Source organism: Odocoileus virginianus, chromosome 5 (assembly GCF_023699985.2).
Source record: "Odocoileus virginianus isolate 20LAN1187 ecotype Illinois chromosome 5, Ovbor_1.2, whole genome shotgun sequence".
NCBI classification, from domain to species: Eukaryota; Metazoa; Chordata; class Mammalia; order Artiodactyla; family Cervidae; genus Odocoileus; species Odocoileus virginianus.
In genome coordinates, this window is record NC_069678.1 from 19,562,152 (window position 1) to 19,579,377 (window position 17,226).

Below are 17,226 nucleotides of genomic sequence, written 5' to 3' on the forward strand. Positions count from 1 at the left end.
CATCAGTTGCATACAGCGTAAGCCAAGTCACCCACACTCAGAAAGAACCCTCTTTGAGGTTACTTTCCTCTGGAGGGACAGTGGGTGTGGCAGCTTCTCGGACCTTTATGGGCTTTTTGGTGCATTGAGTTATTAACTCTTCTATTAACTTTGAGCAATTACATCAGAGTAGCAAGGACTTTAATGAGGTTACTTTCCTCTGGAGGGACAGTGGGTGTGGCAGCTTCTCGGACCTTTATGGGCTTTTTGGTGCATTGAGTTATTAACTCTTCTATTAACTTTGAGCAATTACATCAGAGTAGCAAGGACTTTAATGAGCAGACTTTCCTGATGGTGAGCACACTGAAGCTGCATCCCTCAAGAGCAGAGCAGCCTCAGTTGTTAGCCCTCCCGGTATTCAGTTCACAGTGGCTGTTCATGGAGTAGCACCAGGAACGGGTCCTGGCCAGGGACAGTGTAATGGGATCCCCATCAGCTGGCTGTCTTTAGAATGTCAAGAGACCGTCCTGTGCCAAGCCCAAGACTCCAGAGGAAGTATGCTGAGATTCTCCTATTAGGGATTTCAGTTTACGCCTTTTCATTGGTGTAGAAAAATGGCTGTCAACCCTAGGGTCACATCACAATCACCTAAAATGTTTGTTAAAGCTGAAGATTACTGGCCTCACACAAGCTTACACCGTCGTCGTATGAATGACTCCGAAGAGCCGGAGCCCTGGCATCTGTAGTTTTGTAAAAACATACAAGCCAGACTTGCACCTTTCAGATGGGTGCATTTTTCTCTATTCTTCCTGCTAAAGTACAGCTGAAAACCCTGACTGTTATCTGTAAAACAAACGTAAGATTCTGAAAGGTGGAGAAAAGGCAGCCTGGCTGGGGACACAAGGAAGGAAGCAGTTGTGAGTTCCCTGAGGTTAGTTTTCATCTCGTATATCCCAGACTCAGAGTCAAAGAAGCCTGCCACCCAGATATGACACTGGGAATAGACACAGAACCCCAGCAAAGCCTGCTTTCTCTCCAACCCGAGCAGGAGGGAAGGGGAGGCATAGCAAGGCAGAAAACTTCCAGCCAGAAAACACGGAAAAGCTCCCCCCACCCCAGGCCAGCAAAGACTGTGAATGGGCAGCCTAGACGCTCCCCTTGCCAGGAGTAACAAGGGACTGCAGACTCCCCAGCCGAGAAGAGTGTAGGACTTCCAACCCTGCAAGCTGGTAATGAACCCACTCCCCATGTTCTCTTCCATGGAGAGCTAAGAGTGTTCCCCTCAGGTGTCCTGAACACACTGCCCCTGACAAAGGCCAGTGAAGGTGGAGCAGAGTTCTCTGTCCCTGCAGCAGGTGCACCTGAGGGCTTGAGGAGGCTGCTTCCCCCGACGTACCAGGGTGCCGCTGACTTCATCAGGCATCTGGGGTTCCAGTATTGCCCTAGAATCCTCTCCCGCTGCCATCCTCCATTCCCGTTCCTGTCCACTCCCCCAGCTGCTTAGCGTCCATCTCCTTTGTGTTCACAGTAGGTTAGGTTCACAGCCAGGTGAATATCCTATTTGGGGTGACTATAAATGTACTAGTTAGCTGGCCAGGCTTGCGTTCAGCCTTTTCCTCTGCTCTTTAAGGGAGGGAGGCTGGGGTCCACATTGCACATGAATTTGATCGCATCATTCAGTCTCTGTGGCAACCCCTCTCTTCTGTTCTTCCTGCTTCTCCTGCTCCACTGGAGTGATGTATGATCTTTTTTCCTGGTTACTTCTCCACAAAAGTGTAATTTAGACTGTGATCCCCTGAGACCCTTTGGCTCCTGCCTACTCTCTGCACCCTAGAGAGACACTCTCCTAAAGTGCTTGAAGGAGACACATCAGACCAGATACTTGACATTTTCCACTTGTCCATTTGGAGCAATCCACTCCAGGCCTCTTAGAGGGAACAAGGCCAGAAGCAAACGCATGTGTTTGCATAAGCATTAGTAGCTCAATGTGTGCCCTGGTTCTGTAGCTGAGGACAAGCCTAACTTATTCATTTATAGCTTCTTTTATTGCAGAAAAAGGAGTGGACGTGGGATGAGAGCAAGATGCTGGTGATGCAGGACCCTATCTACAGGTAAGAGCCCCGTCTCCAGGGTCCACCGGTCATCTCTTGGAGCCATCTGTCGGGGTGGTAGGTCCAGACAAATAAAAATAAATTTCTCCTTCCCCCTCCTGAGACCTGTTGCTTCTGTAGTTGTAAGTACAAGAAACAGATCTGCCATATCTTTTAGAGAGGAAAATTCTTCTCTTAATTGCACGAAGGGAACTTTGAAGGGTTTCTGCTTGATGTTTAATCCAACTCTTTTAGTTGTAACTTGAGACCTTTTCATCTGGTATCAGTTATATTTTAACTGAAATTTCATGATTGTATGTATGTTGATCAAAATGAGAGAAGTGGGTTTTTCCATTACCCTATGCTTATAATTTCCCACAGTTAATCTGTTCTGCCTTTCTGCCCTCTCAGAAACTGGGCATGGATAAGGGGGTTATGTTCATTTGGGGCAGCAGGAAGTCCCAAATGGAATCCATAGAAATTGTGTTCACGGGGAGACGGGTATTCCTACAGAGACTAGATGACTGCCGTCCATGTGTACCCCGGGCAGAGGAGTGCCTGATGGAGACACACACACAGCCAGGGCCCTGCTGGGACCCACACAGGCTCTTGATCCTGTGTGTCTTCCTTCTGTCCTGGGTCTCTGCTGGCCAAGCCCTGTCCCCCTCTTCCTCCTTCCTGTTTTTTTCCACTGGGGAAAGGGTATTAGCTATTCTTTTAGGATTTGGGGGTTCTAGATTTAAGTTCTGATTTTATCTCCTCTCAAATTACTTGCCTTGGCTGGCAAAGTGAATTAAGGTTGGAACTCACCTGAGAAGTCAGCATTTATGGTGGCCTTGCCATCTAGATTAAAGAGTAGATAACTGTGAAATGGAGTTTCCATTCATTCAAACAAATATACGCATTTAGAACACTTATCCTGGGTACTATGCTAGGTAATTTAGTAGATGACTAAAATAAGTCCCTTGTTCTCAGGAAGTTTTAGTGAAGTAGGGAAATGGAATACTGAGCAAATCATTGTAGTACAAGACAGTGTGTCTGACAAAATGAATTTCATTCTGTTTCCTTTGTACTTGTGTTTGTTGAAATAATTGTGACGTGTTACTGCCACTTAAAAATGTATCTTTTACCATTAGGCTATGAGGCTCTTATCAGTGAAGAGCTGTGTTCAACTCACTTTTGTATTTCTAGCACCAAGCCTGTGTCTGTTCTCTATGAGGCATTTAGTAAATGTGTGATGGGTAGATGGTTAAATGTATTGAATTAATAATCCAAAAATTAAGTTAACATAAGTGTTAGGGTGATTCACAAGAGGGAATGATCACTTTCTACTAAAGTGATAAGGAAAGGCTTCAGAAACAAGTTGCATCATAATGGGGCTTGACGGATGTGAATGGACAAACCTCTGTCATTTGCACCTTGTGAAAGGAAGAGTTTCTTGGTTTTTTGCTTTTACTTTTTACAGTGGCATTATATACATATAAAAGTGACCTCTATGTGGGTGCTGGCCATGAACTTTAATCTTGCCTTTTTCCTGGTTTGAAAGAAGAAACTTTCCCCAAAGTTTCATATCCCAAATAAGCTGTTGTTTTTATTTATTCTTATAGCAGCTTTATTGAGGTATAATTGACATACAGACATTGAGCATATTTAACATGAATAATTGGGTAAATTCTGACATATTACATTTGACTTCTAGAATTGTCACCTCAGCCAAGATACTAAGCATACGTCTCCCCCCAAAGTTTCCTTGTGCCATGTTGTATTCGTTCCCTCTCATCCCTCCCTGCCCCATCTCCCTTCCTCCTTCCCCAGAAGTCCCCAGGCAGCTACTCATCTCCCTTCTGTTACTGGAGATGAGTTTGTATTTTCTTGAGTTTTGTATAAATAGAATAAAAAGTATATAGTAGAGTATACCCCTACTTTTTCTTGGTCTGGCTTCTTTCATTTAGCATAATTATTTTAAGATGAATTCCTTGCCACTGCATATATCAGTAGCTTATCCCTTTTTATTAACAAGTTGTTTCCCCTTGTATGGGCTTCCCAGGTGGCACTAGTGGTAAAGAATCCACCTGCCAATGCAGGAGACGCAAGAGATTCAGGCTTCATTCCTGGGTCGGGAAGATGTCCCAGAGTAGGAAATGGTAACCCACTCCAGTATCTTTGCCTGAATTCCACGGACAGAGGAGCCTGGCCGGCTGCAGTCCATGAGGCTGCAAAGAGTCAGATACAACTGAGTGCATTGATCGTGTCCCATTGTATAGCACAATTTACTTAGCCATTCACATTTAATGGGCATTTTGGTGATTTCCAGTTTTTGACTGTTACCATGAAAACTTCTACAACTGTTGATATACAGTCTTTCTGTAGATATATGTTTTTGTTTTTCTTGGGTGAATACCCAGGAGTAGAATGATTATTTGTTAGGTGTATGCTGAGCTTCTTTTTAGAGTGGATTTTAAGTGGTTATCTCTTTGGTTGGTGAATCTCAGAGTGACTTTTAAGGTGTGTCTCTTTGTTTTTTGGCTGCACCATTCTTTATTTATTTACTGGCTGTGTTGCAGGGGCATGCAGGATCTTAGTTGCTGCTGCTGCTAAGTCGCTTCAGTCGTGTCTGACTCTGTGCGACCCTATAGACGGCAGCCCACCAGGCGCCCCCGTCCCTTGGATTCTCCAGGCAAGAACACTGGAGTGGGTTGCCATTTCCTTCTCCAATGCATGAAAGTGAAAAGTGAAAGTGAAGTCGCTCAGTCGTGTCCGACTCTTAGCGACCCCATGGACTGCAGCCTACCAGGCTCCTCCATCCGTGGGATTTTCCAGGCAAGAGTACTGGAGTGGGGTGCCATTGCCTTCTCCAGGATCTTCCTTCCCCTACCAGAAATAGAACCTGTGCCCCCCACAGTGGAAGCATGGAGTCTTAACCACTGCACTGCCAAAGAAGCCCCTGTTGAATTTTTTATGAAACCGCCAAATTTTTTTCTAAAGTGATTGTCCCACTAGTTCCTTCACATCTCTGCTAGCATCTAGTATCATCAGTCTTTTTAGCCCTGCATATTGGCGTAATATAGTATCTCATTGTGGTTTTAATTTGCATTTTCCTAGTGAGTAACTATGTTGAGCACCTTTCTATCACATGTGCCATTTGTATATCTTTTGTGAAGCATCAGTTCCAGTCTTTTAACCCATTTTTAATTTAGGTGTTTTGCTTTCTTTTTATTGAGTTTTGAGAGTTCCTGATAAATTTTGGGCACATGTCCTTTATCAGATATATGATTTGCAAATATTTTATTCAAGTCTGGGTTGTTTTTATGTCAGTAGTGTCTTTTGAAGAAGTTCATATTATATCATTTGTGCTTTTGGTGTCATATCTAAAAAATCTTTGCTAACTCAAGGTCACAAAGATTTTCTTCTGTGTTCTCTTCTGGAAGCATTATAATTTTAGACTTTAGGTATATGATCTATTTTGAATCAATTTTTATATGATGTGAGGAAAAAGTATTTTAGGGGCAGTTTTGTTTTGTTTTTGCTCTGCAAATGAATGTCCAGTTGTTCCAGGCTCATTTGTTGAAAAGATTGTTTTCTCCACTGAAGTACCTTTGTTGAAAATCAGTTATCCGTATCTCTGTGGTTTATTCAGAACTCTTTATTCTGTTCCCTTTATCTAATTGTCTGTCTTGATACCAGTACCACAGTGTCTTGATTGCGGTAGCTTAACAATCATTGAAATCAGATAGTCTTAGTCTTCCAATTTTGTTCTTTTTCAAAGATTTCTTCCCAATTAGTATAAATATGGTATATCTTTTTCCATTCATTTTTTAAGAAGAAAAATGGGTTTTGGTGGGGAGTAGAAGACATCAAAGAAATCTTTTTTTTTTTTTTCAAAGAAATCTTAAAGTGAATTTTTCTTTGGCCAACCCCCACCTTAAAAAAAAAAACAACACAAAACCCTCCATACAGCAGACTTTCTGGTTGTAGATGTCTTGTGGGTATCTTCCTGATGTATCAAAATTCAGCAGCCTGTGTTTTTTGAACAAAAGAATGACGTTTTCTTAATGCTATTCCAGTTTCCTAGTTGCTTTTCCCCCCTCCTGGGTTTTTTTCCCTCATGTATTAAATTGTGTTTTAGTCTCTGTACATGTGTGTATATATCTATGTGCTGTGGGTAGATGAAAGAGGACTTTTTTCTAAACTGTGTGTGTCCCCTTTTGTCATCAATAAGAACATTTATTATCATGATAATATATAGTAACATTTACAAATGAGCTTTTTCTTGGGGTTAATTATTTTCCTGCCCTCAAGTAACCACTCTAGTTGGGTTCAGTAGCACTGTTGAGGAATCCGTAATTGCTCTGCCTTTGATTAGCAACATTCACGTTAGGAAAGCTCCTTTATGGTGAAGACATAGTCTTCCTAGTTAAAAGAGATGACTTTGCGGTAATGAAAAGTATATAATGAGGTAATGAAGCTTTTGTTTTTATTAAGTCAGAGTTTCAGTTTAAATCTCTTGCATAGAATAATAGAATCATTTTTTAAATTGTGATGAAATATATACATATGTGTGTATATATCTGTGTGTGTGTGTATAAACATTAAGTCTGCCATTCTGTCCACTTTTAAGTATACAAACGAGTGGCCTTCATTACATTGACTGTGTTGAGCAGTCAGCATTGCTATCTGCTTCCAAGATGTTTTCATTACTCTAAACTTTGCATCCATTATGTACAAACTCCCTACTCCTTCTCCTTGAGCCGCATGTAACTTTTACAGTCAAGAACTTTAAGATGATAGAGTGCTGTGGTGAACATCTGGTTCATTTCCCCTCCATTACAGGATGCCTCTATTTCTCCAAAATATTTGCTATTATGGCATTCTTCATTCAGTGAAGGCAAATGTCTCTATTTATCTAATTTTTGTCCATTTATCGTAGCTCTCTTCTCTGGAGCCACATATATATTGATCTTATTTCCTTAAAGTTTCTGAAGCCATTCTTCATATTTTTCTTAGACTTCCTAATTTCAAAACATCATATTTCTTCATAAACTATGTTAGAATTTAATATAATGTTCCAGATGCTCTCTTAGTGTAAATTTAGAGACACAGATTTATCCTCATGATAGAGAATTTTGCATTTGTTTTTTAAGAATTAGATCATATTATGTTTTATTCATGTGTTAAACAAACTGTGTTAAGTCATACATTGTGGTGGATTTAGTTGTTCAGAATCCTCAGGATATTCACAGTAATTGCTTTCAATCAAGATTTTTTTACCCATTCTTTATTTCTGCAGTTTTCTGCTTTATTTTTTAGCTTAAGTACATAACTTTACATATACTCTTGTTCAATTAGATGCATTTCATTTGAACCTATTATTCAGAACTTTTGGATACTTGTGAATCCTGGAGGCAGATAACTATGACTGTTATGGCATGAGGGATTTGTTATAGGATTTAGGGTCAGGAAGATCCCCTGGAGAAGGAAATGACAACCTACTCCAGTATTCTTGCCTGGAGAATCCATGGACAGAGGACCCTTGCGGCCTACAGTCCTTGGGATCTCAAAGAGTTAGTCACGACTGAGCGACTAACATTTTAAACCTACACAATAATGGCGGGAGTCAGGAAGTTAAAATTCCAAAAAAGACCAAGGAGGAGTCACGAGCCAGTCCTGGCGTGGGTTAGAAGGCAGCGCGTGCAGGATGCTAGGTGCTTTCGTGCTAGCGTGGAATCAGGAGGGGACAGGCACGGATGCCTCTGGGAGGCTGGTGACCCGTGGCGGCTGCTGCCTTTGGGTCTGCCGTTGCAGCTTCTGATGGCAGTGCCCGGTTCACTGTGGTTCTGCAGGGCTGATAGGAGAGGCAGCTATGGGGCACAGGAGAGTGAGGGCAAATTACAGCTCACTCCTACCTCCTTTCCTGCCTCTAATGAGTAATGACCTTCAGAGCATTATTGCTACTTCATCTCAGCCTCCTAAATCCCCACCAATTTCTGTTGTGAGCAGTCCTCCCTGTGGTTCTACAGGGAAGGGAATGCTGAGATACATAGTTGTAGCTTAGCAGAACTGACCCAATATAAACCATCACAGCAGGTTCTAGTAACAGGTTAACTGTCCCTCTTCATTTTCTGTTAAGTAAAATTTTGATATTTTCATCCAAGTCACTGATAAAACTTGAATAAAATGGGGAAGCCTGGAAAATGAAGATTTCATGTTTTTATTTTTCCTCTATCTTTACTTCTTTAGTTAATATGCTTATTTTACCTTTTCTGATTTAAAGGGCATGCTCATTAAAAAAAAAAAAAGCTTAAAAATAGCACTGGAGTGGCCATACTGTTATGGAAGTCACTGTGCTTTTGAATCTCAGTTTTCACTGCCTTGATGTCTTATGCCTTTTTAGATTTATTGGGCACTGACAGAATTTACATATTTGATTTAAAAGGCCTCTAGGACATTTATGTTCATCATATTAGGGATCAGATTGTCAAACAAATAAAAATCTTTTTTTTTTAAACCAGAGGAAGTAGATTAATCAAACCTGAAGTTTCCCGGAGCCAGACTGGAAGTAATTCTCCAGTTATGAGTATAAAGGATCAAGCCACGTATATCCCCCACCCGCAGGGAGTTTCTAGTCATTCCCCAGAAATGGCATTAACTAACATCCAGGCAATTGGTGAGATGATTAGAAGTTGGAGGAAGTGTATTCTGGTTTTGACCCTCCACATGGAGCTATGCTTTGATTTTGAGCAAGTCGGATAAATTACTCAAGGCTAACTGGAGAGCATGCGTGGAGAGCAGATGTGTGTTGCTGGTCGTGTGCACGGCTCTGAGGAGAGCAGCGGTTTGTCAGTCTGGGTCTCACTGGGAGACGGTCTCACACGGTGTTTAAATAGGAGAAGGATTATGAAGAATTACTAAGCTATAACAAAACAGGACCTCAAGATGTAAAGAGCAGTTCTAGGAGTCCTCTCGGGCTGAAGGGGAGCACAAAGGAGGACAATTTGGGGAGGAGACCCCTCTCCCAGACTGGGGCTCACGTTTCACGGTGGAGGATGTGATGTAGCATCTGAATGGCAGAGGGGCTCACGGGCTTGTCCCCAGCTGCTGGGAAAATAGGAAGCAATCCTCAGGGGCCAGGTGCACAAGAAGTGTGGCTGGTAGGTGGGTGCACAGAGGGAGTAGGGGTGTCACTGTGGATGGGGGGCTTGGCATGTCCAGGACCTTCATGGGTAGGTGGGACTCGCCCAGCCACACTGGGAACCTGAGTTCACTCAAGAGCTATATTCTGGGCTTGTGGCTGGGACAGACCACCAGCCAGGGACGAAGCCCATTCCTCCTGCAGTGTCCTTCCACTGTGCAGAGAAATTCCAGCAGCCTGCTCTGTGTAAGGGAGTGAAGACATGAAGGAGTTCTGCCCGTTATCACAGAGCATGTATTCAAAGGGCGAGAAGTTGATAACTGGTACAGGCAATGAGCAAAACATAGTTCCTGCCTTTAAATCTACAGTCAGGTGAGCTTTGATGTATGTTTTCCTCAGTCTTGACAGCTATGAGTGGTAGAATCTGTCAGTCCCATTCTTAAGATGAAGATACTGAGCTTCAGAGACATTGGAAGTTTTCCATGATCACGCGATTAGTAAATGGTCGGAGCACTGCCTGTCAGCTGAGTGTTTGCACTCTGTTTGCGGCTGCATGAAGTATTGTACACCTCTCAAAAGGAGCGCGGTCGTTTAGGTGCCTCCTTGGTTTTGTTGTTATCATTTCAAACTCATTTATCACAATTCAGGACATTTTGGAGGATGCCGGAAAACTAGATTTTAAGGTGAACAAAATGTATTCTCTCGGGGACAGATAAACCTGTTCTCTGATACTTGGGGATTTCTTGGGAAATCAAGCACCCCATGTAGCTTAACTTAGTGGACAATCAAGAGTTTAAATGATCAAGCCAGACATGATTAAGGAAAGGTGAATATCCTCAGATTCAGGAAGCATATCAAATTACAAGCAAGGTAAGGAAAAATTCTTCTTTTTTAAAAATAAGGAATTGATTCTTAAACTCTGTTGTCTCATAGTAATGAAACTACAGAATTTGGAAGATAACTATCTTAAAACAATCTGGAGGAGAAAAAAATATTGCCTACAAAAGAACATAATTAGGCTGACAGTGAAAATGGAAGACAAAAGATAGTGAATTATCTTGTAGTACATGGAGAGTCAAGTGCTGAAGCGTAGAGAGGTGCTTCTTTAATACTTTCTTATTAGAGTAAGTATACTTATGACAGTAAAGTAGAAAAAATCCGAGGCAACATTTCGGAAGGCTTGAAGAGGAATGAAAAGGGTATCCATTCTGAAAGGAGAGTAAATGCAGAAGGCAGGCTGGTGTTTGAGATGAAGTTTGTAGTGAGTTCTACAGGAGCATTTTTATTAGGGAGCTTGGGGCAGAATCTGCCAGGGAAAGAAAGGAGAACCACGGTACAATGAATTGGTGCTTAGCTGTGAGATCAAACGAATAACTACGTTTTTAAAGCAGGAGATAGTAACACCTTTATACAAGGAAAAGGAAGGGATCCCATAGGGATTTAAGATAGTTTTTTTAAGCGTTATTTTTAAAAGAAATTAGTTACTATCCTAGTTTAGGATATATAGATACATAATTAGGAGAGAAGATATACTGAATAGTAATCGATTACTCTGTTGTTCTGAGGAGCTGAAAAGGTCTCGGAATTCTAACAGCTCACTCTCCAAAATCCATGTTGACCCTCCAAGATCAGATAGAGACCTCCCAGATACAGACAGTTCTGTTTTATGAGCTCCTTTCTCTCAAACCTTCACACACCCAAGTCCTGAACTCAAACCCTGGCCTGTCATTGTCACTGGATTATGGAGGGGTGCTGAAATATGAAGGGTCCTGAAGGAACCGGTTCTTTGCTTTTGTTCCATACCTGTCTCTTGTGTCCTTGCTCATTTGTGATTTACAAGGGACAAGGGTGACCGTGTGCATCTTCCCATATTAATTTTTCTGAGGATGAGTGTTCTCTCCTTCAGCCGCCCTTTGTGTGAGTTTCTTGAGGGGCCTCTGCTAAACTGGGGAAACTGATAACCAGGAATCTAGAAGCGGCCCAGCCTGTCGATCTTTACCTAACTTCTTTTGTGTCATTTCAGGGCCAGCCCATCTGAAGCTCTGAGTATCCATCATTCTGTCATGAGTGATGTTTCATGTAGAGTTGATGTTTTTATTCCCTCCAGCTCCGGAACCTTTCACAGACAGTGTCTTTTTATACATACGCATGAGTAGGAGTTACTCATCCAATTTTATGCGTGGAGAAGCTCATGAACTAAGACGGGGAAGGACAGTCATTCTCTCTGGCTTCATTTAGTTCCCCAGGGCTGCTCTGCACTCCATGTTGAGTCCCTGGTAGAAACTCCACTCGCTAAGGTGCCAAAACCTTTCACTGCCTGTCAATTCTGTTGGCACATCCTCACTCTCCTTAGGTGACACCCATCTTCTCTGAGGTTCCTCAGACTTCCTCCTTTTCCTCGAACACCTTTCTGTCATTGCCTGCTGCCACTCTGCCCCTTGCCTGTCTGCGTTTTAGACCCGTCTTCACTTGTTTCTTCCGCACCGTGAGCACTGCCACCCTCGTCCCCAGCCGCCCCGTCTCTGTCCACGGGCTGGCTCCCCGTCTCTCCCTGGCAGTGTGTTCTGCTTTCAGCTGTCCTGAAGTCGCCCCCCCATCCCTGCTAACCCCATTCAAGGGCACAACTTTTGTCAACTCTCGACTTCCTCCCCGAACCCTGAGCATGTTTTCACCACTGCCCGCCATCCCCGGTTCCTTGCAGTCCGACATCGACTTCCATCACTTTGCAGAGGTCACTCCCTCCACGTTTGTTGCTGGTGCTCCCCACGCCCCCAGATGCACCAGCGTTTTCTCGGTTCTGATGCAGGGCCACTTCTCTTCCTCTGTGTCTCCTCTTGTTTCGTTTTTTCCTGCCTTCTCTTTTGTTTGTCAACCCTACATAGATATGTGCATTTTTTTTATCCTGTGCCATTCTTTATCTTTCCTTAAAAGCACGTTCCGCTGTTTAATCATCACAGGCTGATAAACTCCTTTGTGCTTAGGAAGGCTCAAGAAACTCCTCGGAAAGACTGTGAGCCTCCAGCATGTAACTCATCCTCTGGCTCTGTGTCCCCGCTCAGGTTACCACACACATCCGAGACCTTCCTTCTCTCCCTCCTCGTCCTTTTTCATTTCTTTGACTCCAGAGTCAGACTCATATGCACTGTGTAGAAAGCACCAGGAAGGCCAAAGCAGATAAGTCGTCGCTTGTCTCCTCAAGGTCCTCACAGGGACTCCTCTTTTCTATGACAGCTTTAAGGCTCAGGGGAATATGCCTGATGTATGAGCTTTACAATGACCAAATGATACATGTTTGTCGATAAAAATAAAATCACGACACAGTTTTACCAAGGAAGAAGTCAAATGCCCTTCCTTCAACATTTGTTTCTTCTAGTACCGATCTATATGAAAATATAGACACTCAGGTATTTTTTTTCAGGATTTGATATTCTGCGTATGTCTCTGTTCCGCCAGGAGCCCTTTTTTCTCTCAGTGATGTGTCAGGAGCTTGCTTCAACATCTGTGCTTACTGTCTTCCCATGGGCGCTTTGATTCAGAGTTCCGAAGTCAGTGTGGTGTTTTTGGGTAAGCAGTGTGAGGGGGAATGCAGTGCACCCCACATGTGAAGAGATCGTATCGGGGAAGTGAACAAGGGAGAGATGGCCCAGTAATCTGAGGCTGATGGGGAGAGTGTCCGCATAGAAGTGATGGTAGCAGTAGACAGCATAGAGCGGTGTAGGTCTGTGAACTGTTATAACCTTGGATCATTCAGGCCAGTGACAGCCTGAATATTGAGAGTAATTAAGAGAATCATCTTACTCAAGGAGTAAGGGGAGAAAAAAGTTTCCGGTGACTTCAGCTTGAATCTTTGATAGTTTTACCTTTGCTTTCTGCCTCTGGTGGATCCCACTTGATTATTAAATTTAATCATGGCAAAAGGGGAAATTTTGTCACGGTAACGCTTAAGCCTGAGTTCCACAGAAGCAGGAGCCACACCTCTTTTGTGTACTACTGTATCCTAGTGCCTGGAAGGATGCTTACTACACAGTGGGTGCTCAATAAATACTGCATGTCCACGCTAGGGCAGGCCTGATTCACTTGTTTGCTGCACTAAAACATTCATTTCAAAAAGGCTGCTAAGCCTGCTTATCCTCTTGGCCTTATTCTGTACCCTTCTTCTTTTTTTTTTTTTGATGTGGACCATTTTAAAATTCATTATTGAATTTGATATAATTTTGTGTCTGTCTTATGTTTTGGTATTTTGGCCGCGAGGCATGTGGGATCTTCACTCCCTGACCGGAATGGAACCCACACCCCGTGCCTTGGAAGGTGAAGTCTTACCCACTGGACTACCCTTCTTCATGGCCAGCACAGCCTCAGTGAGGCCCAAAGCCAGCCAAAGAGAGATGAGGTGTGCACGGCAGAAGACTAAGGACAGCCACTGGTGCACTCAGAGTTAAAACCTCTGGATCAGTCTCTGTGCCAGGCCTTAGAGGGTATCTTTTACACTAATAATCATGGAAAATTCAATTAGGCCATGTTTAGAAAGCTTCACATAATTAAACACTGTCTACCAGGGAGGGAATTTCCCTACGGAGGAAGAACCTGGGGAACAGGGAAAGCGGGCCTGGTCCCAGTTCTGTTACTAAATGACTGCCTGGTTTCAAATGCCGTTACTGTGTGCTTCCTGTTTTTCTCTTTGAATACATAAAGAGAATCAGTTTAGAATTTGTGCAGAGCATTAAAGAGTCTCAGATAGGATAGTAAGTGCAAAATAACACCAGCCCTTCTCTGCTTGGCTTCTCTCCTTGCTGCCAAGTAGGCACTTGCCTGGTTTTCCGTTGAATGGTCTTGACCCTTCATGGAACACAAATACCTTTCAGAATATGGTGAGGACTGGATTCTCTGCCTTAAAAATTAATATCTCTTCATACTTGCAAGATTTTGTTTTTTGACAATTTATGGACCCCATAGCCCTGAGGTTTATGAATTCCAAGGTAAGACCCCTGATGCCAACAAGCACTATAAACCTCTTTGAATTTTGTGCATCTCAAGCTAGGAGGGTTTATAACTGGTAGTCCTCCTGTAGGAGCAGAAGTAAACAAACCAGTCTAACTGTCTCAGTGATTTAATGCCTGAATGATGGACAGGTATTACTTTAGCTTCCCAGGAGGTATTTGCGTGTTGTTAGAGGAGCTGTCTTACTCAGAACAAACCAGTTTCGTGTTGGTGGGTTTCAGGCCGCGTGAGGGGAGAGGATTTGTGTAGGAGAGAGTGCGTGGTACCTGAGCATCCTGGATCTGCATGGATATGGGGAAGTGGGCGCAGGGTCTGCGTTTCCCTCTAGTGTGTGAGGATTATTGTGTGACCAACCTTAACACCAAAAATGAGTAAAGAGAGACTACTCTTGATTCAGAGCTGTAGCCCCTGTCAGATTAGCCCTTACTATTAGCCTCCAGAATTGCTGCAGACAGAATCACAGCTCACCCCACAGTGGCAGCTGGACCTGCCGTCTGCACACCAGCCTAGAGGCTGTATTGCAGCACCTGGCCCTCCAGCCTGGCTGGGAAGCGTCCGTGGGCCCCTCCTCCTGTCCTGGCACAGTCTGGAGGAAGGGTGGCGGTGTCTCACCTCTAAATGTGCAGCCATGGTGAGTATAAGAGCATAGCCATGGGGAGCCTGCTCTTCCTTTCTAGTGGCACCGACCACAGACGGTGGAGGTGAGCTGACTGGGGGATCCAGAGGGTAATGCATAGAATTCAGGAAATTCGCCTGGGGACAGGCTAAACTGTCTGTGAGTCCCTGCATCCTTTGTCAGGAGACTCTGAGAAGCGGTTATTGAGTTACAGCCTTTCCTGTTTGCTGGCGGCAGTTATAACCAGGTTGTGATGAATCAAGTTCCCAGTGTTTGGTTAACATTGCTGCGTGTCAAGTTCCTAATCATCATTCCAGGTTTATTTTAAATATATATCATGCCCACAGTAGGGATCTAATTTCTGTTTCTCCTGTAGAGCCTAGGACTCCAAGGCTGCATCGTCTTTAAGTTCATCCTTGTGCTATAGTTGTTTACCTGTATCTTTTAGGAGCTTTATCTTATTCACCTTTATGTCTCCTTGACTATTGTCTTGTACATAATTGTGCTTAAATCATATTTTTTATTAAGTCAAATTGATTTCTTTGTAAATCTTTACAAAATTCCCAGAAAGTGGGTACACTCATTTATATAGACCTTTATCCAGAATTGGATGGATGGATGGATGGACAGACAGATGAACCAACCAACCTGCAAATGTTTGTTGAGCCCTGAATTTGACTCATATGTAAAGATATTTGGGCAAGGTGACAAAAAGTGTTAACATTAGAAATTCAGGATGTATGTTCTAATAGGAGACAATGAATAACACACAAAAGACTATTGAAAAGGCATCCCTGCGGTTGAGAACACCAAGAAATGAACTGGCTTGGTTCAGCTTTGGAAATTTGGAAAACTCAGCGGTGGCCACAGGACTGGAAAAGGTCAGTTTTCACCCCAATTCCAAAGAAAGGCAATGCCAAAGAATGTTCAAACTATCACACAATGGCACTCATCTCACACACTAGCAAACTAATGCTCAAAATTCTCCAAGTGAGGCTTCAATAGTACGTGAACTGAGAACTACCAGATGTTCAAGTTGGATTTAGAAAAGGCAGAGGAACTAGAAATCAAATTGCCAACATCCTTTGGATCATCAAAAAAGCAAGAGGGTTCCAGAAAGACATCTACTTCTGCTTTATTGACTATGCCAAATCTTTTGACTGTGTGGATCACAACAAACTGTGGAAAATTCTTCAAGAGATGGGAATACCAGACCACCTGACCTGCCTCCTGAGAAATCTGTATGTAGGTCAAGAAGCAACAGTTAGAACTGGACTTGGAACAACAGACTGGTTCCAACTTGGGAAAGGACTATGTCAAGGCTGTATATTGTCACCCTGCTTATTTAACTTATATGCAGAGTATATCATGCAAAATGCCAGGCTGGATGGAGCATAAGCTGGAATCAAGATTGCCAGGAGATAGATCAATAACCTCAGATATGCAGATGACACCTCCCTTATGAGAGAAAGTGAAGAGGAACTAAAAATCCTCTTGATGAAAGTGAAAGAGGAGTATGAAAAAGCTGGTTTAAAACTCAGCATTCAAATAGCTAAGATGATGGCATCTGGTCCCATCACTTTATGGCAAATAGATGGGAAAACAGTGGAAACAGTGGCTGACTTTATTTTCTTGGGCTCCAAAATCACTGCAGATGGTGACTGCAGCCATGAAATTAAAAGACGCTTACTCCTTGGAGGAAAGTTATGACCAACCTAGAGAGCATATTAAAAAGCAGAGACATTGCTTTGCTGACAAAGGTTCATCTAGTCAAAACTATGGTTTTTCCAGTGGTCATGTATGGTTGTGAGGGCTGGACCATAAAGAAAGCTGAGTGCAGAAGAATTGATGCTTTTGAACTGTGGTGTTGGAGAAGACTCTTGAGAGTCCCTTGGACTGCAAGGAGATCCAACCAGTCCATCCTAAAGGTGATCAGTCCTGAGTGTTCATTGGAAGCACTGATGCTGAAGCTAAAACTCCAATACTTTGGCCACCTGATGTCAAGAACCAATTCGTTGGAAAAGACTCTGATGCTGGGAAAGATTGAAGGCAGGAGGAGAAGGGGCCAACAGAAGATGATATGTTTGGATGGCATCACCGACTCAGTGGACATGAGTTTGAACAAGCTCCAGGAGTTGGTGATGGACAGGCAGGCCTGGCGTGCTGCAGTCCATGGGGTCACAAAGAGTCAGACATGACTGAGTGACTGAACTGAACTATTCACTCTGCTCTTGGAAAGCCCAGCATCTCTTCATGCAGTGAGATTACCCTCAAAACAAGGCTGCCTTTAAACATATACCCACTCCCCACCTTAAGTTGGCCATGGATGCTGGCCCATCCTCTCTTATTTCTGTGCAGTTGGCTCTTTACTTGAGGGGTCAGTGGTCTTCTTCTGATTATCTTGGTGTTTGACT

The 17,226-nt window shown here is 43.2% G+C and overlaps 1 protein-coding gene across 5 annotated transcripts in view; it reads left to right on the forward strand.

Moving 5' to 3' along the window:
* The window catches only part of LOC110125760 (uncharacterized protein C1orf226 homolog), a 345,339-nt gene that overhangs the window by 248,332 nt on the left and 79,781 nt on the right, over nt 1-17,226 (forward strand). For 3 of the 5 annotated variants that reach the window (XM_070467692.1, XM_020875040.2, XM_070467694.1), the window contains one exon: nt 2,017-2,090. In XM_070467692.1, the coding sequence (XP_070323793.1) occupies nt 2,017-2,090 (74 nt within the window). The remainder of the gene's footprint in view (nt 1-2,016; nt 2,091-17,226) is intronic. The other 2 variants (XM_070467693.1, XM_070467695.1) reach the window with 1 other exon arrangement.